Source organism: Drosophila gunungcola, unplaced genomic scaffold (assembly GCF_025200985.1).
Source record: "Drosophila gunungcola strain Sukarami unplaced genomic scaffold, Dgunungcola_SK_2 000001F, whole genome shotgun sequence".
In the NCBI taxonomy this organism is placed as follows: Eukaryota; Metazoa; Arthropoda; class Insecta; order Diptera; family Drosophilidae; genus Drosophila; species Drosophila gunungcola.
In genome coordinates, this window is record NW_026453197.1 from 13209634 (window position 1) to 13237632 (window position 27999).

General features: G+C 41.8%; 2 protein-coding genes across 3 annotated transcripts; both read left to right on the forward strand.

Annotated features, from left to right (window-relative positions):
* The first annotated feature begins 314 nt into the window (after positions 1 to 314).
* LOC128261182 (GTPase-activating protein CdGAPr) lies at positions 315 to 18201 on the forward strand. 2 transcript variants are annotated; one of them, XM_052994730.1, is made up of 8 exons: positions 315 to 485; positions 864 to 933; positions 10013 to 10424; positions 10493 to 11766; positions 12290 to 13942; positions 14005 to 14314; positions 14403 to 16360; positions 16418 to 18201. In XM_052994730.1, exons 3-8 carry the CDS (start codon positions 10053 to 10055, stop codon positions 16494 to 16496), a joined length of 5646 nt encoding a protein of 1881 aa, XP_052850690.1. In that variant the 5' UTR covers positions 315 to 485; positions 864 to 933; positions 10013 to 10052; the 3' UTR covers positions 16497 to 18201. The 2 variants fall into 2 exon arrangements, with proteins under 2 accessions (XP_052850690.1, XP_052850689.1); XM_052994729.1 differs by lacking the exon at positions 864 to 933.
* Positions 18202 to 24095: 5894 nt separating this feature from the next.
* On the forward strand, positions 24096 to 27992 carry LOC128261354 (brain-specific homeobox protein). Its single transcript, XM_052995016.1, has 4 exons — positions 24096 to 24687; positions 25385 to 25653; positions 26165 to 26467; positions 27205 to 27992. The coding sequence occupies exons 1-4, from the start codon at positions 24218 to 24220 to the stop codon at positions 27477 to 27479; spliced, it is 1317 nt and encodes a 438-aa protein (XP_052850976.1). The 5' UTR covers positions 24096 to 24217; the 3' UTR covers positions 27480 to 27992.
* Positions 27993 to 27999: the final 7 nt, after the last annotated feature.

A 27999-nucleotide genomic window follows, 5' to 3' on the forward strand; every position in this document is an offset into this window, starting at 1 on the left:
TTTTTTTATAATTCATTGCTTTGTTTTATGCATATAATTACAAGAATACTTTCGAAGATGCATTTTTAGAAACCTTTATTAGCTCGCTTTGTCCCTTTCAGTTTTTAGGATTATTAGAGATAAGTGGCGAAACAGAACAGTAAAAGAGTGTATTTCGTTCTGTAACATACAATTGCAAAAGTCACATCAAATATAAAATTTAAGAAAATAGAAATTTATTTTTCCGCCTAATCTTTTTTGAAATTAAATGTGATTTTAAACTTTTGGATTTTTTAGGGCGAAATCAAGGTTGGTCAAGATTATTTAGGTGCTAACCAGTTTCTACGTCTGGCAACACTGGATGTCGATGTCTCCACCTCGCTGCGCCGCACATTTGTTGTCATTGTAAAAGGCTGCGGAACCCAGTTATTTGTGCAGTGGGACAGTGAAAAATGTTGTAATATTACCACGATAGCTCGGCCAGTGATCTATTCGAAATAAATAAGGTGTGTACGAATGCGAAAATTTGGATTACATAGCCACCGTCTGTGTATGTGCGTTTGTGCGTGTGTCTATGTCCGGGTGCATGTTCGTGTGCGTGCAAAAGAAAAAAGATATGCTGAAAAAAAGTATCTCTTCTCTATTTAAAAATGTGTGTCAGTGTATTGTGCGGCAGCAACAAAAATAATAAATAATAGCTACCGCTGCTGCTACTGCTTGCTGAAAAAGACCAGAAAAAAAAACCGTTTGGCGTCTTTGGGTCTTTTAATCGTGCCAAAGCCATTGTTTTATCATTTTTCCCATCATCATTCAAGACGCGTTCTGTGCCGAATAACAGCGAATAACGCCCCGACTATTTTCTTTTTGTCTTTATTTTTGCGAAGGAAGCTGAGTGTTTTTCGCTCTCTGTCTGGCACACTCAACTATGCCTGCGCCTTGCTATTGGAATAGTTGGTATGTAAAAGTCATAAGTGCGATACGTCCGTTTCACACTAGATTTTTGTCACCCTGTGCCAGCCGCTCACACAACACACACACACACACACTCACCTGAGACAACTCCACCATATGTCTGTCTGTCTATCTGTCTGTTTTTCCTTAACACATTCACATTCCACCCCATTGGCAATGCCTCTCCTTCGTACAGCTGCAGTCAAAATAATAGTAATGGTCTTCCGTTAAGGTATCTTGTTTTTAGGGTCCTTGATAATGCGAGAAGAGCGAACAAAAGCATTCCTTTAAAGTTGTTTTCTTTTGTCTTACAACTTCAACCCCAGAGAACGTGGATTTTGAACCCATAGTAATAACTTTGAAACTTTACTCTTAACTAGTTGTTCCCTTTAGAATATCAAGAATAATTTTATTTTCATATCGTTTGTTTATTTGCTTGACTGCATACTACACTTAAAATTATAGAAATGAGCTTCAGAGAATACCAGAAAAACAAATTCCTTCAAAGCAACTTTCAACCCTAGAGGGAATTTGTAAAATTCCTAAAAACAACTTTCAACCCTATAGGGATTTCCCAACCACTTTTTTTTGCCATTTTGGTATGACGTTTCAAAACATTAGATCATTTTATTGGTTTTATTTTCATACAATAAGATTTGTTCTATGCACTTTCCAATTTGAAACTATTATTGCATAGATATATCTTTCAATCTTTTAATAAAAGGTTTGTTCGAAATCAGAACTTATTATTGACCGCCACTGTATGGTATGTTTGCCTTTTTGTTTTTGTCCACGCAAAAGAAGGAAATATGTACTTTTCTTTGCTTGTTTTTAATGTTTAGGTGTGGTCGTGCTTTAGTTGCGGGCTTACACATATCCAGTTGTATGTATTTTTTTTAAAGCGGAAGCGGTCGTAAAAAAGTTTTCGTGGCGGTGCCCACACAGTTGACATTGAACTCTCGCCAGTGTCTCTGCGAATCTCGCTCTCTCCTGCTCCTGGCCCACAAGCCCCTCCCTCCCTTTCCGCCCACTCTGCCTTACTGACTGATATTTCGGCCTGCTCTGTTACTTTCCAAAAAAACCCAACTCCTGGCCTTTCATTTTTTTCGCTTGCCGGCCACATTTACTTTTCTTCATACCCTTTTGCGAAGCTAAAAGTTTTTGTGAAAGGAGAGAAGCAGTGCGCTAAAAGAATTAAGTGTTAAGGAGGGACAGAAGAAAATCAGTTAACATATATTTTTAGCCGTAGACTAATTGTTAAGGCGGATTTTATGTTAGCTTTTCTATAACAGTTTTATAGCTTATACTAAAAGTTTAGTTTACTCAGCTTTAAATTAGTTAATTTTGAAAGAGGGTTTTGGTTTTTATTACAGCTGTAGCTAAAAAATATAGGTAGCTTAAATTTTAAAGCAAATTTTTTCTTATATAAGAAATATATAAGAATAACATAGATAAGATTAGATTCTTAAAATAGAATAAATTTCTTAGGGTTTACTTGTAAAGGTTTTCATTATTCTTAATAGCACAGTGTAAAATAAACGGCAACTGAATATAATGCTTGAAAAACAACAGCTTTTATCTATCGTATCTTTAAAGATAGGTTAAAACTGTTATGTTATAAGTCATAACCATCCCTTGCCCATCCTTGAGTTCCTCCCATAATTTGAATTATATCTATTCTATGAGAGCATTTTGGGTTCATGTTGTTGACTCATTGTGGCCGTTGTGTGCGGGGGCCTTGTGCAGGCAAGCTTTCTCGTTATTGTTATTACGAGATATGTACAGATATGTACTGGTGCGCCGTACATGCATATGTATGTACGGCTCCTACTGCGGTTATTATGTGGCTCACGTCTCTGGGAAAGATTCGCGCCGCGACTGCGCACGATTATGGCACATTTCGAGTGACGAGAGCAAAGTTGACTGCGCCGCGACCGCCTGTTGCAGAAAACGTGTCAAGTTGGCCAGATACATCTACTATATGTTTATTCGTTGCCTTTTTTTGTTTCTGTGCGGCTATATGGCTACATGTGCAGGAGCATAACCGAGCTATGTAGCTGCCCCTGGGCGAGAGCCCGATTCCGAGTTCGATTAATTTCGTTGCGCCTCGGTAGCTGTGCACTCAACTCAAACATCCGCTCAAACGGACGGCGAGCTCACACTAATTCCGTTGGGGAACGTTTAACTCGCCGCCGACCAACCCATTCCACACTGCACACTGCCCACATCTGCCAGTCCCCCGGATTCCCCTTTCCATACTTCATACTACCTTCGAAGAAACCCTTTTTATCTATGGGGGTTGCATTCACTCGGTTGACAACATCTGGATTGGGGCCTTTGCTCAACTACACTAGAATGCAGGGCATTGAATCACTGAGATACGTAAAGCGAACCTTATTGGTATCAGATTTGTTTGATTTGGAACCTCTGTAACTTGAACTTTGCTACCAGTTTTCTATATTAGTAGTTCTTTATGAAATAGATAACTACTTCTTTTATAAAATATAATTGCAGTAACATAAATAGATTCCTGACTTTTTAATAATTGTACCTAGGCATTTAACAACTCTTAAATTACTATGTAAAATAATGTAAACAGCTTACAATAGCAGAAACACAAAACATTTCAACAGAAAATTCGCTACTTTACACTTTTTACCTTGTATCTTATTGCTGTTTACACCTGTTCATGCCGCCGCCATCGTCATCGTCGTCGTTTTATATTCGCATTTTGTTTTTGCTTACATTTATGTAAAAAATTCTTTTTAAACGCTCCATATTGGGCGATGGACACACCCCCCAAGCTTTTGCGGCTATATATGCGGGGAAAATGCCAAACCCACACACAGAGTATAAGAATTTTTGGGTTGGCGGGCTTTTGTAGCTGCTACTGCTGATGTTGTGTTTCATATGCGTATCAAATAATTGAGCTCAATTGATTTCAATTAAAACTGACAAGTCGCTGAGGCTTTTGTTGTTGCTGATGTGTTATGGTTGTTAGTGCTAAGTCAGATGAAACAAAAACCATCAAAATGTCTGAAATGTGGTCTCTGTTTGCTTGATCAGCTGAGTCGAATACAAAATGCGCTAAGAATTGTTAATTTCTTTTGTCAAAGAACGTCACCTGTATAACATCTCAAAACTAAGCAAATATAAATGCTTAATCTTATATTGACTTCATTGGTCAAATAATAAGTGTGTTTTTCCATTGGTGATATAGTATATCAAATATTGTGTTTGATCACTTGATTCTAAGTTTCATTTACATGTGAGTATGAATACCTGCTGATAAGACTTCGACAATCATTAAAACTGTTAGTGATTACTAGAATTTCGAAGAATTTGAAAACGTATGTTTTTCATAATAATTTTTTGGTCGATTTTGGTTATTTTTTTTTGGTTTTTCCATATCTACCTATTAACCCCCTAGACTCAGATAAGAGAGAAAGTCCCTTCGTTCTTTTTTGTGACTCACCAATGTGACACAGAATCATGTTTAAAAAAATATATATAATTTAGCCATGAATCACCTGCGCAATTAGAATGAATGGAATGTTGCTGTGTTTGAATAATTGGAGCTCGAATAATTTTAATTCAACATGTGTGATTTATTGATAGACAACTTTGCCGATTTCTACACTTACCTGTACTTATTGTAACCCAAAAGAGGAGGCACCAAATTTGGATAGCAGATTCTTTTAGGTTTCAAGATTTTTCTAACGAACGCCCCCGCAAATATCAAACGCCCATATGAAGATATATTGATCCCATTGTGAGCAGACTTTCAATAACGATGAATAAAACATACATCAATAAAAGAATATAAATTGAGCTCGTTTATTTTAAATGTGCGCATTTTTGGAATATTTTTTGAATAAATAAATATAAATTCACTATTATTTAACATTTGTTTTTACAAGTTATTTCTTTAAAACGGGAGCTGGTTTTATTCGCCTTATTTTTAGCATATCGAAACCTTAAGCAATTCGTTGGCATTGCTGTCCATTCTAAACTATTTTTCGCTTCACTACAGGAATAGATTTTCAAGAATAGCTCTTTGAAATACCAAATTCCTACAAAGGATTTTGCAGGCAAGCGAAGATCAACCCTGAACAGCCTTATATGCCCAGCAATTCATAGAACAGCAATCTTCTATTAATATGAACAAGTTTCATATGGAGGGTGTTATTTTGTGTATATTTTCGTTTTTGTTTATGAATTTCAGCGCTTGTGCCAATTGCCCCCGTTTGTTATTGCCGTTTGTCTAATTGAAATTCAACACTTTATTGAACAATTCATATGCACGGCCACTCAGTCGGTAGCGCTGGGACAGAAATGAATAATAATTAAATTATATTGCTTTTGTCTGTGTCTGTATCTCTGCCTCTGCCACTCGTCCGACATTTGTTTCTAAATATTTGGCCAGTGCGCTTTCTTCCAGCAGCTGCTTCGCATATTTGTTAATGTGATTTTTATTGTACGACACATATATATATATTTTTTTTTTGGCTTTGTTTATTTTTTTGAAAATTTGCCATGCCGGCGCCACGAGCCTAAGACAACGTAAAGAAAAAATATTTGGATATTGCCGGCCGCGTGTGTTTGGCTTTTTAGTTTTGTATATTCGTATACGAATGTATATATTTTTGTTGATGCGCGCAAAACTTTCACTTCCATTAAAAAAATATAAAGTCTGGTCGTTCGGAGTGTCGTTGTGTGTGTGTGTGTGTGTGTGTGTTTATGTGTACCTGTTTGTCGACAACGTTAAATGACATTAGGCTAGGTTTTATGGTCCGCTGGGGGAGATTGGGATGAGTTCGGGGGGGGGCAGGTGAAGCGCCGGCGAAATTCTGCACAAATGTCAAAGTAGAAAATTTACATGGGCAGCGGAATTGAACGATTTCGCTTTTCTTTTCTACCCTTTTGCTTTCCCATCTTTTTTTATTATATCTGATGGTCTTTTTTTAATGCCCTAACAATGGCATTTTAATGGGCTGTTTGTAAAGTAACTTTTAGAAATTTGCTGTTGTTACATTTCGATTGTTATGCAATCCTACTTATAATAAATACTCATACTCATGTGCGAATGAGACTGAAACCGTGCATGACCAATTAGCAGATGTTTTTTTTATATATTTTTTAACCATATCAGATTTGATATTTGGATATAACATTTTAATGAGGAAACTTTAACTTTATTTTTGGCAGTTTTATGTACCAAAATATATATTAAATACTTTATTGGCATTGGGAATTGAATGTACCTTAATGTAAATATAATTGCATAAAATGAGTGTATTCAAATGGCATGCATTCCAAGTTTTTCTCCTTTCTGTGACACCTGCTACATTGTGAGTACTTTGCATTTGTGTGTGCTACAGTCCATAATTGTGTGAACGGAAGTTGAAAGCTCGCTCGCTCGACAATTAAGCCGGCCATGGGAGTATAAAGTTTGGCCCGTCGCTCTGGTAAAAATAATATAACGGACTTGGGCGGTCCGAACCACGAGCGTTGACTAATATGCCGGTTAGACTAATTGCATTTCTCACATGCTGGGTCCACAGTTTTGTATTTTGTTTGCTGTTTTATGAGTCAGTCAGTCGAATGTGGGGTTGTGGTATCGATTCAGGGAGCACTCCCCACAAAGGGCTCTCTAAAAAACGAGTGTAGATGTCGCTGGCTGGCTTGAAAGCCAATCCACCATATGATATGAGTCAGCCAAGCGAGCCAAACTGATCAGATTTCCAAAAGCACAAGTGCCACGGCTAGCTGTCAACTGGGGCGCAGATTGATACTGCTCTGTTCAACAGATTAACGGCAGCCAGCAGTCAGCAGCATATACCATATAACATATACCATACAGCAACCGGAGCAGCCTTGGGCTGCAATTTGTTCATGCTGCATAGTTTATAGGAGCGCTGGCTTCAATTGGCCAGTTTAATGACTTCATGTTAGCCCATTAGTCACTCTGTCTGTCTGTTTGTCTATGTGTCTGTGACGAAATTGCTTTCATTTGACTTGGTCCCGTCTGGATATATAATTAGGTTATATAATACGGATCTGCCAAGGCCAATAATAATGCTTATAGCTACAGTTTCATGTGAGTCAGGGCTTAATCGACTGAATTAAACATATTGTCTTAAAGATTAGTGTATTTATTTAAATAAATTGCCTTAATTTAAGAACAAAATTGCCTTAAATTTGAGAATTCCATACAAAATTTAGGAAAACATGGCCTAAAACGAAGTTTATGGGAGTCGTTTTAGGTTATGACTTCCTAACTTTAAGCCAATTATTCCTAAAATCAATTAATTTAGTTTTTTGTAGAGATGTGTTCAAAACTCATTCCATCTAAAACTAGTTTGGTTTAGAATGCTTGGGATATTCTATATCCTGTCATAAAGTGTGATATTTAAGTCCAGATTCCTGGCATTTCCCAAGATAAACTGGCGCGGATCTATTTAATTGTCCGGCGGCGTATCCGTCTCATTTAGATGCACACCAGCATTGTTTAGCACTTGCCGGCTGAAGTGAGTGAGTGACTAACAGACTAACTGACTGACTGACTGACTGACTGGCTGAGTGAATGAATGAATGAATGTCGAACAGACGGACGGACGGACTACCTACCGACTGGCAGTCTCAGTCAGCAACTAGGTTTAAGCACATTATGCATGCATTTGCAGCCTCGTAAGTCTTTTATGGCCGACAACCGACATCATTCGCTGCAATTGCTCGCTCTAGAAACCAGTGAGTGAGTGACCCACTTTGGGCCATAAATTAGCACAAACAACACAGCGGCCTAGACAGGCAACTTTTATTCAGCTTATTAAATACGTACATGTACGTCTAGTTAGTCTCTCGGACTCACGCACTTACGATGCCAGTCTTGTTTTTTATAGATCATTGTCATGTTTAGCTTTCGGTTTCTCGCTGCAAGAGTCAATTGGGTCAAACCCGAGAAGTCAAGTCGGCTGTGGGGGAAAAAAAAAACAGACCAGGCAGACCAAGCAGACCAAGCTGAAGTGGAAAATGGAGCCTGAAACCTGCCATTAAAAAGCCATTAACTATTGTCCAACATTAAGTTATTTCATAGCATTAAATTAGCCTCTTGCAAAGCCAAAGCCGATTGAAATGTTTGCTCTGCCGGTGCTCTCACACACTCCGGACATAGACAATGTTGTGTTCAATTGATTGGAGAAAGTGAGCCGGCCAAACAAACCGATGGGAAAATGTCTTCATTGGGTTCGTTTTTGGCCAAAGTGCAATGGGCAATCAAGAAAATTGAATATGTTGCATTTCTGCATAAATGTTATGAGATTCAAAGCAATCATCATCTGCTTAATTATGTATGTTAATTTAAATCTCACAATCATTAAAATTTTCAATTGCAAAATATATGAGCGTTTATATTTGTAGGCCACAGCTAAAATTAAAGTTTAGCTCGGATAAAATGTTGATTATAAGCTTTAATTTCAAAGTGCTAATCAAGTCATTAAAAAGAACACAAAATATTTTATTACAGGAAATACTTAAAAAGGAATCTGCTAGAAATGAATATCAGACTGTCCATTTTGTTATTTGGAAAGATATAAAGCACATGGTTTATATCTCAAGAACGTGCTGACTACACAGAATTCTTTAAATATTAATGATGGGAGAACAACAAATTTAACAATACGAACCTTAATTAAATTATAAGAACACGTTGAGAAAGCGGTAGATTGCGCATTATCACATTCATTCATTTATTCAACCATTATTGGGTAGCCGTCGATTACAAGATCAATTTGATGACATCGTTTTGATCTTTTGTTATTCGTTTTTTTATTTTTTTCATTCCCAGGTCGTTGCCGTTTGATTTTATATTTTGTTTTACCCGATTTTATATGCACACTTTGCATTTCTGTCAGTTTTGTCGTTTTGATCTTTCTTTATGTGGCTGCATTTTGAGACCGTTAGCGTTAACAATTTTTAATAGTTTTGTTGCGCTACGGCTGCAAGTGATGGACGGCCTCACCGGACTGGACTTTTTCCTAGGCGAGTGGAAAAACCCGTTTGCGTACCGCTCAAATGGTTTCGCTTCGGCCAAAAGTTGTCCGCTGTGTTCGCTTAATTTATGAAAGTTTAAATGCTCCAGCCTGGCGGCGATTGCATTTCGTGTCGCCTGTAAATCAGAACCACCGCTAGGCATCCAGCTTCGTCCACATCCACATCGACATCCACATCTCCCCCAGTTGCATCCATTTCGAATCGCAATCTGCGAATCCCATTCTCATTCTCATTCTCAACTCCATTCCCAATTCGAGTCCCCCAACTGGTTTGAACTTTATAAATATTTATTGTATATATTTATGGAGCCGAGGCGAGGCGAGTCGAGCTGAGCCAAACCCCAACATGTGCCACATCCTGCCGCATGTCTGAGCCAGTGACCTTATTTATTCCAGCGCCAAGACAAGGAAAGAGTTTACCCCCTTTTTTTATTTTGCTCGAAAGTAGAACATTTTGGCCTGGCGAGACTCCAGGTCGCTTGGTTGGTGATGAAAAGATCGCGCGTGCCATTAGAAAGTAAACGCCAATAAACGAGGCCTGAATGTTTAATTTGGCCTTTGGGGGGTACTTTGACTTAAACTGCACTCAATTTGGGGTGGCCTTTTCTACGCTGGAATTGGATCAGACGAAAGTGAATTACTGGCTACTGTCTGCGTTCCGGATTTAAGCTCTAGATTCGCGAATGAGAACGCCAAGATTCTAAGAACAAGTTGATAACAAGTTAGAAAGGAGTTCAAGAGTAGAGTTTTTAGTTTAATTTTTATTAATAGATGGGTTTGCCAAATTGCAGGTATATATTCTTATAATGATGTATGCAATTTACCAACTTTAATATTGACTAAATAAAGTCCGTAAGTGGTTTATGCAAATGAAAACGAAAGGCTTGAGAACAGAATAATAATGATGGGACCTTGTGAATGGAAGAACTGTGGGAAGACTTTTAGCCTTTGCATAGCCTTTGTTATTTGTGATGGGTTTTTACTACTCGTGAAGGCCTTAACCATAAAGCACATTCTTTCGCTTCTTTCAGATGTTTGCAACTGGCGTAGAGTGACCATCGAGTGCCCATCATGTCGGACAAGGTCAGCACATCCCTGGCAGCCCAGCTGCACTCCCACTCCCATGCTTTGGCCTCGACGGAGGGTGGTGCCGGAGTGAATGGCGGCGCCACTGGCTGCCTCACTGCCAGCACTGAGAAGGACATTCAGGCGCCACTGCAGTTCGAAATGGATGCACCGGCGGCGGCGATCAGTGCGCAGTTGAACTTCAAAATTGTGCCCGCCGACAGTTTGCCCGGGCTGAGCTACCAGGACATGTTCGCCTCCATGAACACATCACAAATCTCCAATGCCTCCACAGAGTCCAGCTGCAGTCCGCCCGTTCAGGGCATGGTGCCGCCTCCAAAGCCCAGTCGACACATGGCCGTGCAGCCGCTGAACAGCGTGAGTAGTCTACATTTTCACTTTAGAATTGTTCAAATTATAACCCAAACCTTATTTTGTATCATTAGAAATCCTGTCGATTTCCCAAGCTGGAGGAATGCGCCCACTTCCACTATGAACGGGTCCAGCTGGGTCCGCTGTCCGTGCAGCTTTTGGACGACAAGTCGGAGCACATGGGCAGCAGCATTGCCTCCCAGTCGATCGGCGGCGATCTGCCGCACAGTTCGCTGCGCAGCTTCTCGCCGGAGAGCTGCTGGTTCATCATCCGCGTGTGCCCGCAGCGCTGCGAACCGTTCCTGATCAAGCGCAGTTTCGAGAACATGCAGCTGCTGGACGAGATGCTCCACCGGTGCGTGTACGACCGCAAGATCAGTGGGCTGCGCAACATGGAGGAGCTGGCGGCCGAGTTGCCCAGCGAGTCGGATGTGGAATATGCGGTGGCCAAGTACCTGGAGCGCTTCTCGAAGATCGCCTCCGATTCGCTGACCTGCGGCACCATTCTCACCTGGCTGCAGCTGGACAATAAGGGCAGGCGACTGCCTCTGGCGGATGGCGAGACCCAGCGGACTATCAACACGCCGGCGGTGGGCGCTGCCTACGGAGTGAGGCGCTACCAGGCACAGGCTCCCGATGAGATCAACATCGAGGTGGGCGACATGATCTCCGTGATCGATATGCCCAGTCCGGCGGAGTCCGTGTGGTGGCGCGGCAAGAAGTCGCACCTGCAGAAGTCCCTCTACGAGGTGGGCTTCTTCCCCCAATCCTGTGTGGCCACCATCGGCGACAAGGTGCCCCGGAATTTTCCCATGCCGGCTCCGCTCGTCGGCCACCTGGATGCGTCGCCCACAAAGCCGGTGCTGCGCAAGCACGGCAAGCTGATCGCCTTCTTCCGTTCCTTCATCTTGTCGCGACCATCACGTCGTCGCCTCAAACAGAGCGGCATCTACCGCGAGCGCGTCTTTAACTGTGACCTGTCCGAGCACCTGCTGAACAGTGGCCAGGACATACCCATGGTACTGCGCTCCTGCGCGGAGTTCATCGAGAACTATGGCGTCATCGACGGCATCTATCGGCTCTCTGGCATCACCTCGAACATCCAGCGACTGAGACGCGCCTTCGACGAGGAGCGGGTCCCCGATTTGGGCAATCCCGAGATGAAGCAGGACATCCATGCGGTCAGCTCGCTGCTCAAGATGTACTTCCGTGAGCTTCCCAATCCCCTGTGCACCTACCAGCTGTACGACAACTTCGTGGAGGCCATCCAAGTGAAGGCCGACGAGGCGGACGAGCGACTGCGACTCATGAAGGAGACGGTGCTCAAGCTGCCACCTCCGCACTATCGGTTAGTAATGTGAAAATCTTTAATTTGACACTTATTTCATTTTATTGAGTCGATTATAAGAGTAAATAGCTAACTGATATACATTGGTTTCTATGTAATGTACCAGAATATTTATTTGTAAATGAACGAAACTGTTTAAATGACTTTTCGTACATAACAAAAAACTTAAATCAATTGAAATTTAATAAATTAAGAGGAAATAGCTATCTGATATACATTGATTTATCTGTGATGTATCAGAATATTCATTTATAAAGGAACAAAATTGTTTAAATAGTTTTTCGTACATACAAAAAAAACTTAATTGAATTGAAGTTAAATAAATTAAAATACAATAACAATAAATTCAGAAATTCCTTTTAGCTGAATGCCAACCAAAAGTCAATTTGCTTGTGAAATTGAAAACGTGATGGTGGTAATATTAAAGTAAATGGTTATTTTTTCATTGAATTGCATGGAATTTTAATTGAATTACATTAAATATTTAATTACAAAAATAAACATTCTTTTTCTTGCTTTGCAGAACCCTCAAATACCTTTCCGAGCATCTGTACAAGGTGTCGCAGCACCACGAACGCACTGGCATGACGGACAAGAACCTGGCCATTGTGTGGGCGCCCAATCTTCTACGTTCGCCCGCCCTCGAGTCGGGGGGCGTGGCTGCCCTGAGGGGAGTGGGCGTGCAGGCAGTGGTCACCGAGTACCTGATACGGAATTGCCATAACATCTTCGATGCTCTGGAGGATCATCCGTCTCGCCACAGCATGGTGACAAGTGCTGCTGCTGCCGCCGCTGCTGCCAATGCTGGTGGAGAACTGCGCTTGGAGTCACTCACCGATTGTGAAAGTCTGCTGGTGGAACAGCGGGAGCAGGATCAATCGTTGGGCATGGTGGAGCGTCCCAAGAGCCTGAGCACCGGTGGCGCCAAGTTGATCAGTTTGGAGGAGGCGCAGGAGCGACATTCGCGGGTCGAGGGCGGCGATCTCAAGCAATCGCTGCCCATCAGCATGCTGACCAGTGCGAGCAGCAATGCCGCCTCGAACATTGGCTCCTACATCGAAGTGGGCGGTGGTCCGTCCAGCTTGCCGGATAAATACCACACGGTGCTATCGGCACCACGCAGCTGGCAGAAGCGTAAACCGGACAAGACACCGTCCTGGAAGTCGATATTCACCCGCAGTCAGCGTCAGGGTAACCCCGATCCTGGCCAGAAGAACACCGCGGATGCCAAGGACTCGGTGGCATCGCGGGTCAGCTTTGTGCAGGCCTCGCATGCGCATGCCAGCAAGGAACTGACCAAGGGCGACAAGCCCAAGTCCATTGAGCTGCTGGAGACGACGAGCAACGAACGCGATCCGAAGCCGATGGACCTGTGCATACGCTCCAATTCGATCGATAGCCTACGCACGGTGGGCCACTCGCGGAGCGTCTCGCACGACTCCTACTTCGATCTGCTGCAGTCGCCGCAACGGGGTCACATGACCACCTGTCCGTCGCGGGAGCTCTCCGAGCTGGGTCTCAATTTCGACCGCGAGGAGCCCGAGATGCGCATCTTCTCGGAGAGCGAGTCGCTGGTCAGCTCGCCGCGCGTCGGCAAGGAGAATGTGCCGCCTGCCTCCGGATGTGCCACGCGTCGCATAATGCGCGCCCGACCGGAGGAATTCTCCAGCCAGACGAACAGCGTTAATCCGAGTCCCAAGAAGCAGCCACGCCTCAATCTCCTGTCTCCCAGTGCGGCCAGGACCATGCCGGCGCCACCTTCTTCAGCGGCTCCAGCTGCTGCTGCCTCATCCACCTCCTCCGCCGCCGCCTGTGGCCACGAATCCGCTGGAGCAGAGAACTGCTGCAAGCGCTACAAGCTGGAGGATCAGCTGTGTGACATTCAGTTCATTGACTGCGGCACTCCGGAGAATGTGCCCACCACACAGCAGCAGTTCGCCAGCGTTGAAGTGCATCCGCCGCCAAAGCCGGCGCGGGCGGCCCAATCTCAGATTTCGCCAACGACAACGGCACCTGGTGGTGGTGGCTCCACCTCCTTGACCCGCTACAGTTATCCGTCGGTGCAGCTGGGGGCCAAGCGGAAGGAGCAGCAAGCGGCCAAGGAGCGTTTCAGCTACCAGGGCACCTTCACGCAGCCGGGACAGAAGCAGGAGCCAGCCGCTCCCAGATCAGTGCAGTGAGTATAGATGAAAAGATATGTCTTTTCAGTACAATAACATAATGTTTATTCACTTCTAGTACCAACAATACCGCTGTTCTGAGGAAACCACGAGTGGAACTGCTGGAAGATGGCCAGACCAAGCTGGCCGTGCCCACGCCCACAACTCCCGCCCGCAGTCCTCGTTACTCACTGCTGCTGTGCGACACCGAAAGTTCGGAGAACAGTTCGGCGGTCAACACTCCCCAGTACGACATGGAGCCCCTAATGCTGACCTCGGCCATGTCCGGCGTGTCCGGCGTCTCGTCCAACATGCAGCAGCAGCTGCTCTTGGGTCTGGATGCGGCCAGCAGCTACCTGGGCAGTTCGCACGAGAGTCTGGGGCAACATGTAAGTACATACCTCAAAAAAAAAAAAAAGGAAACCCAAAACTGAACTAGAGTTGACCTTCCCATTCCCATTCCCATTACCATTGCAGTTCAACAACCGCCAGGAGGCTGAGCACCGTGATATGAATGCCATAAAACGGGAGCTATCCCTGGATCTGCAGCCACTGCAGCCGCGCTTGCCACAGCCGGCGAATCGAGCCGCCACGCTGCCGGTGAAGGATCAACTGCAGGCAGCGGCGGCGGCGGCCATGTGCTCCTCGCCCAACAACTCCAACTTCACGGACAACACTAGTCAGTCGGTGACGCCCAGTGAGTTTGGCTACCAGCACCTGCAGCGGCAACTGAGCATGCACTCCCTGCTGGCCACCGACGACAGTTCGCCGGTGTACGAGGACTTCGAGCAGACCCCCGTCAAGATGGTGGCCACCAGCCCGATCAAGTCCACCATTAGCATCACATACAAGTCGCCGGAGAAGGAGAAGAAACCGGCGGCGGTACTGCTGGAGACCAACTTCGATGAGAACATTGTCTACGAGCAGGTGAAGCTGTTCCGCAACTCGGTCACCGAGGTCAATCAAATGATGCACGAGCGATCCAGCCTGAAACAGATCGCCGAGGAGGAGCAGCAGGATGGAGGTGCCTTTAAGGCCGCGGAGATGACCCAGCAACTGCTGCAGCTGGAACAGGAGCACCAGGAGCATCAGGAGCACCAGGAGCTGCAGCAGCAGCAGCAGGAGGAGGATCAGGAGCCGGAGGATGAAGAAGAGTCGCAGTTGCTGTACGAAAACATCGAGCTGCGCAAACCGAAAACAGTTTACGAAAATCTACGTGGCGAGGAGATGAAACTCAACGCAGATGAACAGAAGCCAAGCGGCAGTGATAGAATCGAACTCGATAGTCTAGACAGTTTGCCGGACAACATGGAGCACGAGCAGTCGTCACCCAGCAAGTCGCCCTCGTTCAGTGTCAAGGAGTTGGCCAACAAGTTCGAGAGCTCGCCGGTGGAGCAGCTGCCCAATTTCGATTTCTCGGTGCGCGGCGGCTCCATGAAGAAGCCCAATGAGCTGAGCGTGCCCAAGGCAATGCCCGCACCCGTGCCGCTGAAGAAACTGAGCAGCAGTGCCCAGAAGATAACGCGTTCGCTGGACGAGAACGCCTTTGTCCGCGAGTTCGGGGGCAAGCAGCTACAAGATCTGTCTGCGGCGGGCAAGCTGCCCGAGGTGATGGCGTCGTCGTCGTCCTCAGAGGTGAACAGCCGGCGCAAGAGCTTTGACTTTACGCGACCCAAGACCCTGAATCCCCCCAAGCGTTTGCCAGGCATGAGCATCACCGAGGAGATCTGCCAGAAGCGCGGCGGCGAACCGGACCCCATCACGCCCACAACGCCCACCACCGAGAATCGCATTTCGCTGATCCAGCAGAACCACATGCCCAATCAGTTCCTGCCTCCGGCGGGACGCAAGAGCGTGCTGACTGGGGTGATCCTGGACCGCGAACGCATCGACAAGATCAAGGAGGAGCGGCGTCAGCAGCTGACGCAGAAGTACTACGGCGACACGCTAAAGTCTCGCTCGCGCACCGAACTCAATGCGGAGGACAACTTCCAGGCCGCCGAATCGCTGCGCATCAAGTCGAAGTCGCGCGGCGACATGCACGCCCTGCAGAAGGACATGGACATGAATCTGAAGCAGTTGACCCGCGTGGCTGGCGGTGGCTCGGAGAGCACCCTCCACATGGGCCACGGCCAGGGCAATGGACAGGAGCAACTCGGTCAGCTCGGTCAGCTGGGTCAGCAGCGGGTGCGCCGCATTTCGGACGAGAAGAATCAAAATTGTGATACCAGCAATGGTGGAGGAGTTCAGGTCCATGGTGGAATAACCGCCACCTCGCTGCTCAGCGTCAAGACGGCGGCCCAGAAATATGGCACCAGCACCATCACCAGTACCAGCACCAGCAAGGCGCCAGCGAATAAGTTCGAACGTGGCCAGCCGATGCCGCGCGAGCGTTTGCAGCGCAACTCGTTGGCCGAGAGCAATGCGGGCACTAAGTAAGTGCATATGCCCAAACCTTTTGTATAACTTAACTAACCTTTTCTCTCTTGCAGCAACAGAGAAAAGATCTCACCACAATTCTCAATACGCGATGTGACAGCTATGTTCGAATCTCGTTCACAAAACCAATAGGCTAAGGCAACATTAGCAACTAATTACATCGAAATAATGAGACCGCTACCTACAATATAATCACAGTACTGGAGCAGCAGCATATATGTGCATATAAGAGCATATATATTTTATTTAGTTTTTAGACATTCACTTAAGCGCATCCAAATTCTCGAAAAAGTGTTCTTGATATACATAAACGGCGCAAGCGGCTCCAAAGACATTCAGATTTACAAAGCCGCGCTCGTTTGCAACATTTATAATGATACTGATTACTGATTACTGATTACTGATAACTGATTACTGATGATAATCATAATGACGACGCTTTGCGCCTTGAATCATATGCAAAATTCAATTTTGTTTTGAAGAAGCATGAAGAGAGTTTAACTAAAAGACCATCCTCATCACACCCCGCAATTCCCTCGAACCTGAACAATGCACATTGTTATTGCATTTCAGGCATTTCTTTACATAGGTGTTAAGTTTCATTCGTTTAACCTTAAATGAGAAAACAGTGAATTGTATCTTTTTGAATTTAATTTTGGTTTGTTTTTTGCGTGATTTGTGTTTCGACTGTTTTTATTTTCTTGTTTACCTACTAAAATGTGACGCGCGTGTATCGGAAAGAATCGTTTTCTTAATTTAAAATTAATTTGCATTTGCAACAACTTTGAGTAAGTTGTCCTAAGTTAATTATTATACGATTAATTTATATATATTTTTTAAAACAATAAACTCAATTGCATTGTCACTCAAAAGTACTCGATCTTCAACCAATTTTTGTATATACTGGTTGGCTTTGCTTATAACCTTTTGCCTATGGAAACTATATGCATAACTGAAGATTTGAAAAGTCTGTGTACGCGACTTAAGCGAATTGTCGATTGAAAACTAGACTTCCAGGAAGCTTATACAAAACTCATCTTACATGTTTGAAGTGCCGCTTATGTGTCAGAATCAAAAGAGTTAATATGGTTAGTTTTCTACAATCCTAGAAACTGAAATCACAAATATATTTTCTTTACAAATAATAACATTTAAATTGAGAGTAGTAAAACTAAAGAACAAATAGAAATGGTTGTCTATAAATATATATATATTAATACCTTTACACTAACTGGTAATCAGTTCGCTATAAAAGAATAACTGAATATTTTATATATTAAAATGCAGTGAACAGAACGGTTATCTACTATTTAGGGCTAAAACGCATGTACTAAAGCTTACATTTATTATTGAAAGTAATTCAATAGGTTTGATTCGACGGAATTTGAATAATTTTGTATATTTCAGAAAGCCTATTGAAACCCAGGCGGATATATATTCCTGAAATCTAGACATATATGGCTGGAAATGTGCTGAATGAATTTGTAACCATATTTAAGGGCAAATACAACTTTAATTTGGTCGAAATATTTATGATTTTGCTTTTCCTCTTTAAAAATTAATTAGATTTGTAATTTTATTTTATAAATACATGAACTTGGAAGTCATTAAGCGCGTACACAGCAAGCATATTTTTACAATACACTACCATTATGACCAATAAATGGCACGTTTGGTGCATAACTAAATAAAGAATTTTTACGTGTGGCTAGTGCTTAGATTTGACTAATAGATAAATTTGATACTATAAAAAGAAGACATTAGTTTGAAAAATTAATCAGAAAATAATCAATCTTTTAAATTACTCCAGAGCAGCTGCCAAAACGTTTATATTCAACTTATCAAAATTTTTAATGACGAAGGACAACAGAAACTACAAAATGGATGCATTAACGGAGATTAACAGAATTGTAATACAATAACTAAATAGAAAGCTTTAAAACATAAGTTAGCATTTGATATATTTTGATAAAAACAAAAGAAACCCCCAATATAGTTATAAACAATTGTATTTCATAATGACTGAACCAACAAAATGGCAAAGGAGAAGAAAAAAATTTAGGCAACGCTTGCGACAGCAATTACAAGCAAAATCATTTATATACAAATAAATACTTACAAACTGCATAAAAATCTTATATTTAATAGAGCAAAGATCAATCAACCATTAAAATGAAATGGAACATAAAAAAAAGAACATAAGATGGAAAGTCGTGCGATGAGTTCACAATTTACATTAACATTTTTATAAGCCATAACATAACGACATGAATAAAACAACAACATACTACTATAACGCATTTAAATAAAACAATAATATTAAATACAAATAATTTTGTTGTTTGCAATCGGTATATTATCGTTTTAACTTGACCGCAGTTTGTTTTGGTTAATGCGCTTTTTGCTGATTTGTGGAAATGCATAATTAAAATTATCAGAAAGAGCGATAGGAGGGTATAGTTAGGACTATCTTTACATACTATACTACATACTTCTTAAACGGATTTAAATAAAACAAGAATATAAATATTAATTACAGACATTTTTATCGTTTGCGGTTAGTATATTATCGTTTTAATTTGACCACAGCTCGTTTCAGTTTATTGTAGATTTTTTTTGTGGTTTTGTGTAATTTAAATTATAGCCAGCGTTTCCGACCCTATATTTATGTATATATATATATTTTTTTTATATATGTTTATTTCATTAAAAAATTGACTCTTACACAAATCTTCCAATTAAAACTTTTTTTTTAGAAGCATAAATGTAAGTTTTCGTTAGATGGCTCCACCTTAAACCCTTTTATTTTCTAGGGCACATCTTTAAGGTAAATAAATATTCATGTTATTCATTTATTAGCTTTTACACAATCAACTGATTGTAATATGAACAAAAGCCAGCAAATTCCCGCTGATCTTTTCTTTCGCCCATCGTCGACTAAAAATATGTTCACAAAGGAGGCGTTGTACCACCCATAGTTAAATGACAAGTCCATAATTTTATTAGCCATAAGCTTTGTCCTTTGCTTTCGTTTTTTGAACCTGCTGGGCGGCAGCAGAAAAGAGCACGTGAGAAAATTAATTTGATTAAATTTCCATAGAGACGCGCAGCAGGTCAGAAGTGTGACGGGTTGAGAGGGTAGCGATATGGGATGTCTTATCGCCGCATCAGTTGTTGTTAGCCGGCTACTTAACGCGGCTGCAGAGCCACCACCAAAGGACATACACACACACACACAACACATCCTTCGATGCGGGCTCACAGCGGTGAACGCACTAAATGATGTGCATAAGTGCGAAAACGTTTTGCACATGGAATGCCTCCTCGCCTCTGATGTTTTACATCTTATTTTTTCTTTTACTTTTTTTTTTGCTCTGCTCTGGCTGTCTGTTTGGGTTGATTGACGCTGATAGGGCACGTGCTGGCAATTATTTTAGAATAAACATAACAAGCCTCTCCACGGGGCCAAATCATCAGATGACTTCTCCTCTTCAGCTTCTCGCTCTTGGGCACGGTCGAAATATATTTTCCCTTAAAAAGATGCTGGCAGATTAGAGCAGGCGATAATAAATCACTGCCATTGATAAGGCAAGCCTAATAAATGTTATTACAATTTTGTTCCATCTTGTAAAAATTGTATTTATATAGTATCAAGTCATTTAATTTAAAAATCTATGACTTGTTACAAAAAATTGTAATCAAAATATTTTATTATTTATATTAATAATTTATTTAATATTTATTTTTTGCTGTGAGGTGCTTTTTAGAAGCATACTTTCACAGCACTTGATTTTATATAATTATTGACCAAAGCTATGTTATTTTCGTATCTCATAAATTTTCGCCTTTGTTCACCCGTCATTTGCTTTCAAATATTTAAGCACCTCATTACTTTCCGTTTGTCAAATGCATTATTACTATTAAGGCAATAATTGTAGGTTCTGAAACGGGTAAAATCTCGAAATCACTGAGTTAGGATCGTTAGAACACCCACTATTTCCTCCCTCGAGGGTATTCGAATTCCCAGTTGCTGGTTTTGTTAACGCCTGGTCTTTGGGGCGGTCGGCTGCTTATTAAAAGTCTCTTGTTGTGATCCTAGGCCCAGTAACCTTTTCGTCCTGCCCCTCGTCCTCGAATTAGTCCGCCGCCCTGACAATTAGAGCACTAACAAATGCAATTATCCCGGCACCTCCCTCCACTTGTGCGCCATTCCTTCACCCCTTGCGGCACACAATTGCTCTCATTGGCAACAATTGTAGATGAACCCGGAATCACAAGTCCTTCAAGTCCTTTCCCAGCCAACAGACCAACAAACAGCGAAAAATTCAAAGTAAAAAAAATATGGATAAGGAAAATACGTGCCAAGCTATGAGAGTGCAAACAGGCAAGGCAAAAGTTTTCAAACGCGTGCCACATATTAAATTACATCGAAATATGTGCACACGATGATTCGTCGAAGGGCAGTTTGTAATTTGCTGGCATTTTTTTGATTTTATCAGCCGACGGGGGCAGCATTGCTGTTATTTTGATACAGTTGTTGGCCTCTACGGCCATGTAGTGTGCTATTTAATTGAATTTATCCCGCGCAATTATCGTAAAATTTACTGAACAACCAAGCGCTACAAAATGAGGTAGTTGTTCGTGCCCAACATTTCCGGATATGGCACTTATGGATGGGCGTAACGCCACAATTTTCGAACATATTTGTTATTTAAATGCAGCCGAATAGCCATTTTGTTGGTAGTTGAAAGAAGGGTGTTTTTGGGAAGAACAGTTAAATAAAAAATGGTTTAAGAAAGAACCGGACACATATTAAGTAAATATTTTCTGCATCGTTTACCGATTTAACTAATGGAAGCCTTAGCTTAATCTATTATATTGACTTTGTCTAGAAAATACTCTTAATTTTTACAATATATCTTAGACAAATTTCTTATTTTTAAATTGCTTTACCATTCGTTAAAAAAACTTGTTTTCTGCCCTTAAAACGCGTGTAAATTTTTAAAAACGGACTGTAATGACCTCCTATAAATCGGTAGATCCTAAAAGATGTAGAAAATGCACTATAATTAAAATTTCATATTATTTAAAAAAACAATTTGCATTAAATTGATGGTTTACCATAAGAAAAAGGACCAATGTAAAGGAAGTGTCAGTCACTGAGGATGTAGCCACTTGAGCTCCTGCTCTGAACCCTGCTATCAAGGACAAAGGACCCGCAAGGATGTACAAGTTTGTGTTGCTTGTATCAAAAGTTAATTTACCGAGAATCAAACTTAAATGCGGAGAAAGGATCTGACGAGATGTGCCGCCGACATTTCACCCCCTATTCCAAAAACAGCCACGACCTATGGCTTATGTAACCTGATCGGTGACACACTTCAGCTTTGATTTCAGGGAATTATGCTAACACAAAAAAAAGAAAACAACAGCAAGGAGAAGACGTCGATGTCGACAATACAAAAGGATTTGCCAGGCAAACTGACACAAAATGCTGTAATTGCCCCAAGGAAGCGCACCCTCCTGAGGACTCAACCGCAAAGTGGCTGGCAATTCGATGCCCGGGACATAGTCGCATTTTTATTATTATAAAAATTAGGCTTAGCCCAAATGACGGGACACGTGCAACAATGGAAATTAAGTAGACTAAATGATGGTCTAAAAATATGATCGGCTGGCAGACTTGGCCATGGGAATATATTTTCGAGTTAGCAGATAATCAATAAACATTCCAGAAAAGACATTAAAAAAGTTTAAAAAAAATGATATTCGTATTTTTTTTACAAACGCTCTTTGGCACGTTCATGTCAGCGGGCTAACAATGGATGACAACGCACTGAAGCCCAGTTGAATGGATGGGCCTGTGGAGGTGGAGCAGCAATTTAAGTGCTTTCAGCCAGGTGAGATGAGCTAAGGAGTGTTCATCTCAGTTGCTAAGTGCGCCAGTTGACAGACTCCACTTGTCCATTCTTTGTCCGGATCATTAATGAGTCAGCACCAAAAGCTCAAAATTACTCTGTACGATTTTCGAGCCCCTTATTTCCTACACCCAAAAAACACAAAATAACATATATTTTTTTAATTTTTTCTTACTACCTAACATTTGAAATATGGTATATATGTATGTATATGATTTTTTTTTATGTTTCCTTAACAATACGTTGCTCAATATTAAGAAAATATTCCCATAACCATAACCATGACTATGTTGAACTTTTAAAATTACAAAAATAAAAAATATTAAAAAAAAAATTTTTTTTGTGCCATGTTTTTTTAATTTTAAAAATATATTAAAAGTACCTATTTTAAACCTCTTGTTTTAAGGAAATTTTTAATTTAAAAATATCATATTTAGTACTTTATCTAAAGCATAGGAATGCTGTATTTTAGTATGCCAAAAAGTAGTATTATTAACAAAGCCAAGCACCCAGTTACCAGTAATTAAGTCTCAAAAAATATAAGTGATTTAAATTCATTAGAGAAGCAGAGACATTTTGACTCCAGGGGCGGCATGTCCCACACCCCCCCCACCAACTTCTCCTTCGATCGCTCGAACGCCATCCTAATGCGCCCGTTTTAGGGCTTTAACCTAATAATGATGTTCGACTTAGTTTGCGTGACTTATTTTATTAATAAAACGAGCAAATTTGTCTTGCTTTATGGTCGCATCCTCGTCATGCTCTTTCTCGCTCACTGACGTCCCGTTATTGTCTGCCTTCCTGCTCTCTAGTTAGGCATTCCCCTCTCCTCGTGGAAACGGGACGAAGAAGGACAAATATACTGGCGAAAGCAACCCCTTGGCAAGCTCCACGCTGATTGGTGGTTAGAAGCGAAGGACTCACGCCCTCTTTTCGGGTGGTGGTAATGGTGGGGGTGGGGGGGGGTCCTCTTGTGTGGGTGGTGTACTGCTATGTTGGACACTGATTGAATTACCCGCAGCGCGGGGAAATGATATATCAATGCGAGAAACGGGAGAATATGTCAACCCAAACCCAACGGGAGGTACAGTTGCGTTTGGCTCCACCTAGCAATTATCCTGTCTCGCAGCAGCAGCTCCTTTTGCCACCCACGCGGCAGCAGCAGAATCGATTGTTTAATTCAATTATAATAATTGTGGCATTTAATGCATGCACATCATCAGCCAGACAGACAACAATGGCGGCCATGACACGTTAATTATGATAAGAGGGCGCCCAAATGGGTGGCAATGCGATGGCTCAACAAAATGGCGGCAGAGCAAGGACGCATAGTTGTGCAACTTATTTGCGGTTAACAAAGGTCAATTTAACTAATTTTTTTTTTGTTTGCCAGGGGTGGTGGGGGGTGGAGGGGATTCGGGATTCGGATAACCGGAGGTCCAGCGGATGCCAGCAGAGAAATATCCTGTGTGGTGGATGGGGGGAAAGGGGACTGCTAAAATTAAGCGAGAAAGCAGGACAACCGTATGCGCATTCAAATCCAGGGGGTGTGTTCTCCATATATTACACGGCCGGGGATTCCCTCGAATTGCCGCTCTAAGCGGGCACCGCAAAACGGCAGCCAACTGCAACTGGATTGAAGGGGGGGGTGGCGCAAGTTGGGAAGGGGTTTCTGCCTTCTTCTTTTTTTTTTTGTTCGTGCTGCCAGGATGCAGGACTATAGCGCTAGCTCGCTCGCACATGTCTGCTGGCAGCTCGTTTAGAGCAATTTGCTGGTTGATGTGCGGTGATTGCCGCAAACTCAACGCGACCGTCAACGAGCAAACAACATAAACGCGCGCGCGGCGACCAAGGACATACGCAAACGCATATACATATATCCTGGCATATATCCTTCAAACGCCACCTTCGCCCCCATCCGTCGCAACCAGCCAAATGGCAATGCTTAATGAGGCCAGCTTGAGTCCTGCGGACGCACATGCTCATGCCACCACGCCCACGCACAGCAAGGCGGCGATGGCGATGGCCAGTGGTGCCACCACAATGCTGACCACAAAAACGCCGTTCTCCATCGAGCATATATTGTTTCAAAATTTAAATAGTGCCAGCAATAATAATAATAATAATAATAACAATAATCCCAGCACTGGTATCACCGGTAATACCAGTAACTATCCAGTGCAAAAGAGCAACAAAAACGCGATGAAAAGTGCCAGGAGCAGCTTTGCCCACCACGACAATAATTCACAGAAACATCCGTCGCATCATTCGCATCATCCGCCGCAATCACATCCGCCGGCATCCGCATCCGCCTCCGCATCCGCGACGGCAACAACGCGCGGCAATCAGGCAGCGTCGGGATATGGCAGCGAGGATTATGCCAAGTCCTTGCACAACACCCAACGGTTGGTTGCTATAATACTTTGTTTTGCAAAATGCATAAACACATAAATAGTGAAATATTATTGACTCAATTTAAAACATTATATTTATATATTTATCTAAAATTAAATCTACATTTCTCACCTAAGCGATTAAGTGAAATAACTTTTAAAAAAATGGAAATTACAATTATAGACAAGTTGTATTGAATTGTTTAATGAACGTGAAGCCTTAACATTTTGCCGTCGCCTAACTTTAGGTTAAGTGTTAGGATTGTTGCAACCATAAAAAAGTTTAGTTTTAACAAGTGTAACAGTAGTAAAGTATAAGTATTATTTTGGTTTTTTTTAGTTTAATTTATATACCGAAAAGTCTAACACTGTAATAAAATAATAATTTTTGAATCACACCAGTTTTATTTTAATACTTATTTAATACTTTTTTTGGCTGTGGCAATACTTGTATGAAATATTACAAAAAACGTTACATTTTTAAGAGTATTAGTCCAACAAATGCCATAATTTTGTGCTAAGATTTCGATATTTATAGAAACTTCAATAAAGCCAAGACTAAGTTGCAAACGATTTATATATACTTACTGAACAATCAACTACTGATAAACTTGATAGGTTTCAAAAGTTTAGCATTTTCTAGTAGTATAAATTCATAAACAAACATTTCCTTAAATAAAAATCAAATTCGATGCCCATCGATTTCTAGTTCTACTCACCATTCACGACCGGGAGCTTCCCACTACAGCGGTGATCAGAATTCTCAGCAATTGGGATCTGCGGCAGGACAGCATCCGCCAGTGCCAGCGCCTCAGCCACCTCCTCCGCCGCCACTGAGTGGAGGAGCTGGTGGATCCAATGGAGTCTTATACCCAAATGCGCCGTACACCGATCACGGCTTTCTCCAAATGACCCTCGGCTATCTGTCTCCGTCGTCGGGCACATACAAGTCCGTGGATCCCTATTTTCTATCACAAGGTGCGTGTTGTTTTGGTATTATGATAAGATAAAATTATGTGCCTACCATGTTAAACTTTTCTGCCAGCCAAGTACATTAAGAGTTTATAACTTTGCGATCAATATGCAAATAAAAAGCCTTAACATCCTAAGCTTACTCATTGAATTTATAAAATTAATGCACATGGACTACGTGGCGTATACGTGATAATTATTATCTGTTCAAATTTTATTTCAAATCAAACGATAATAACAATTTGATCAACCAAAACGCCTTATAATTGACATAAAAGTAATGTTTAGTTTAAAATAAGGATTCCTAAAGGCAGAAATTTCTATTTCAATTTGTTTCCTTAACATTTTTTTGTGTTTTATGAACAAAAGAGCAAGGCATAAGGTTTTTGACTGCATACCATATTTTAAAGGGAAACTAAATAAAATCTAGAGTTAGTGTGAATGGCAATCAACACCGAAAGTTTCCATTTCTGTAAACTATAACAAAGTTAACGAATTTCGGCATCCGACCTTTTAGCCAGCCTTTTCGGGGGAGCGCCCTTCTTTGGGGCACCTGGTTGTGTTCCGGAACTGGCCCTCGGATTGGGAATGGGCGTGAATGCCCTGCGTCACTGCCGCCGAAGGAAGGCCCGTACGGTGTTCAGCGATCCGCAATTGTCCGGCCTGGAAAAGCGGTTCGAGGGACAGCGATACCTCTCCACACCAGAGCGAGTGGAACTGGCCACGGCACTGGGACTCAGCGAAACCCAGGTGAAGACCTGGTTCCAGAACCGACGCATGAAGCACAAAAAGCAGCTGCGCCGGCGTGACAATACCAATGGTGAGTCTATTTAGTGACCAAAGATAATTCAGTAAGTGTTCATGTGCGATTGGGATCAAAAGAATTTAAACTTTAGTGGCAGGACTCAAACTAAAAGTCGTAATTTGTTACTAACAACTTTAAAAAAAGATATAAATCACTGGCCTAATGTATAAATACTACCATACGAGAGATATGTATGAAAATTATAATAAGTTTTTCTTGCCTCCTCAGCAATTTTATTTACATAAATAAATACAATAAATGGAATGTCAGTGCAAGCAAAGGAAATTTTTTTTTTTTTCTAGAACTGTAGTGAAAATTGTTTTAGCCATCTATTAAAAACTAATTATGTACACAATGCTGTCCGAATTTTGATTTATTTAGTCTTTAGTAAATTATTTAGAAAATTAATCTTACAAAACATTAAATTTTTGGTTGATAAAGTCTTATCTCTCTGAATTATGAAATTTTTACAAGCTTTTATTCAAATAAGAAATAAAACTCATTTCAAGAATCTTGAACAGAATTTGTCTGCGACTTTTAAATAAGTTGAGAAAGCTCTAAAACCTAAGTCACTTCAAAATAGTTAAACAGACAAGTGTGAGTAGTTTCTTTGTGGAACTTTTCGACTTTCAATAAGACCTTTTGGCTTTTAGCTGCCTTCTTTGAGTTGCAAAAAGTTTTGCTCAAGTTTCTCCACAAATCAAATTAGTTCTAAATGTTGTGGAAATTTCTTTGACTCTTCCATGCCGCAGAGCCCGTTGACTTCTCACGCAGCGAACTGGGCAAGCAGCCGGGCGAGGCCACCTCCTCCTCCGGCGACTCCAAGCACGCCAAGCTCAGCTCCGGGTCCGGATCCGGGGGCACGCCCACTCAGCCTACAAGTGAGCAGCAGCAACTGCAGATGTGCCTCATGCAGCAAGGATACTCCACGGACGACTACTCCGATCTGGAGGCGGATAGCGCCGATGAGGACAACTCCAGCGACGTGGACATCGTGGGGGATGCCAAACTCTACCAGTTAACATAGATAGTGCTATTGGGATTAGAGCCTTGATCTTAAATTAGTAATGTTTTCGGTATTTTAATTGGGGAAATACAACCGATAGTTATAAAATTTGTTTAATATACTTTAAGTTACATAGTTTAAGATTTAAAAAAAAAAAGATAACTCTTTAAAATAGGCTCTCTTTAAAGTGTAATTAAGCAGAGCCATTGTACGATATTTGTTTTTAACTGAGACCATCAATCTTGATTCTTTAAAATGTACTTAAATCTGAAAAGACAAATTTTATATAGTCTTAAAACAAAAGTATGATAAAATTGTAGTTGTATTTCCCCAAATTTTAAAATTGAAACGAAATACTGTGTAAATACTAACGAGCTGCATTCTAGTCATGTATCAAATCTTAAATCTAATCAAATTTAGTGATTGTATTCGAGAACTTCCATTTTAAGATATTTTAGTTCCCTAACCGCTCGATTTCTTATCCAGAATATAGTGCTTACAATAAACAGAACCGAGCAGAATTACATATGTGAACACCCGA

Bases quoted from the DNA above. Each gene is read 5' to 3' on its own strand.
- LOC128261182 (XM_052994730.1), top strand. From the start codon at position 10,053: ATGTCGGACAAGGTCAGCACATCCCTGGCAGCCCAGCTGCACTCCCAC. The intron at 14,315-14,402 runs GTAAGTACATAC...TTACCATTGCAG, and splicing joins ACGAGAGTCTGGGGCAACAT to TTCAACAACCGCCAGGAGGC. The intron at 16,361-16,417 runs GTAAGTGCATAT...TCTCTCTTGCAG, and splicing joins GAGAGCAATGCGGGCACTAA to CAACAGAGAAAAGATCTCAC.
- LOC128261354 (XM_052995016.1), top strand. From the start codon at position 24,218: ATGGCAATGCTTAATGAGGCCAGCTTGAGTCCTGCGGACGCACATGCT. The intron at 24,688-25,384 runs GTTGGTTGCTAT...ATCGATTTCTAG, and splicing joins TCCTTGCACAACACCCAACG to TTCTACTCACCATTCACGAC. The intron at 26,468-27,204 runs GTGAGTCTATTT...TCCATGCCGCAG, and splicing joins CCGGCGTGACAATACCAATG to AGCCCGTTGACTTCTCACGC.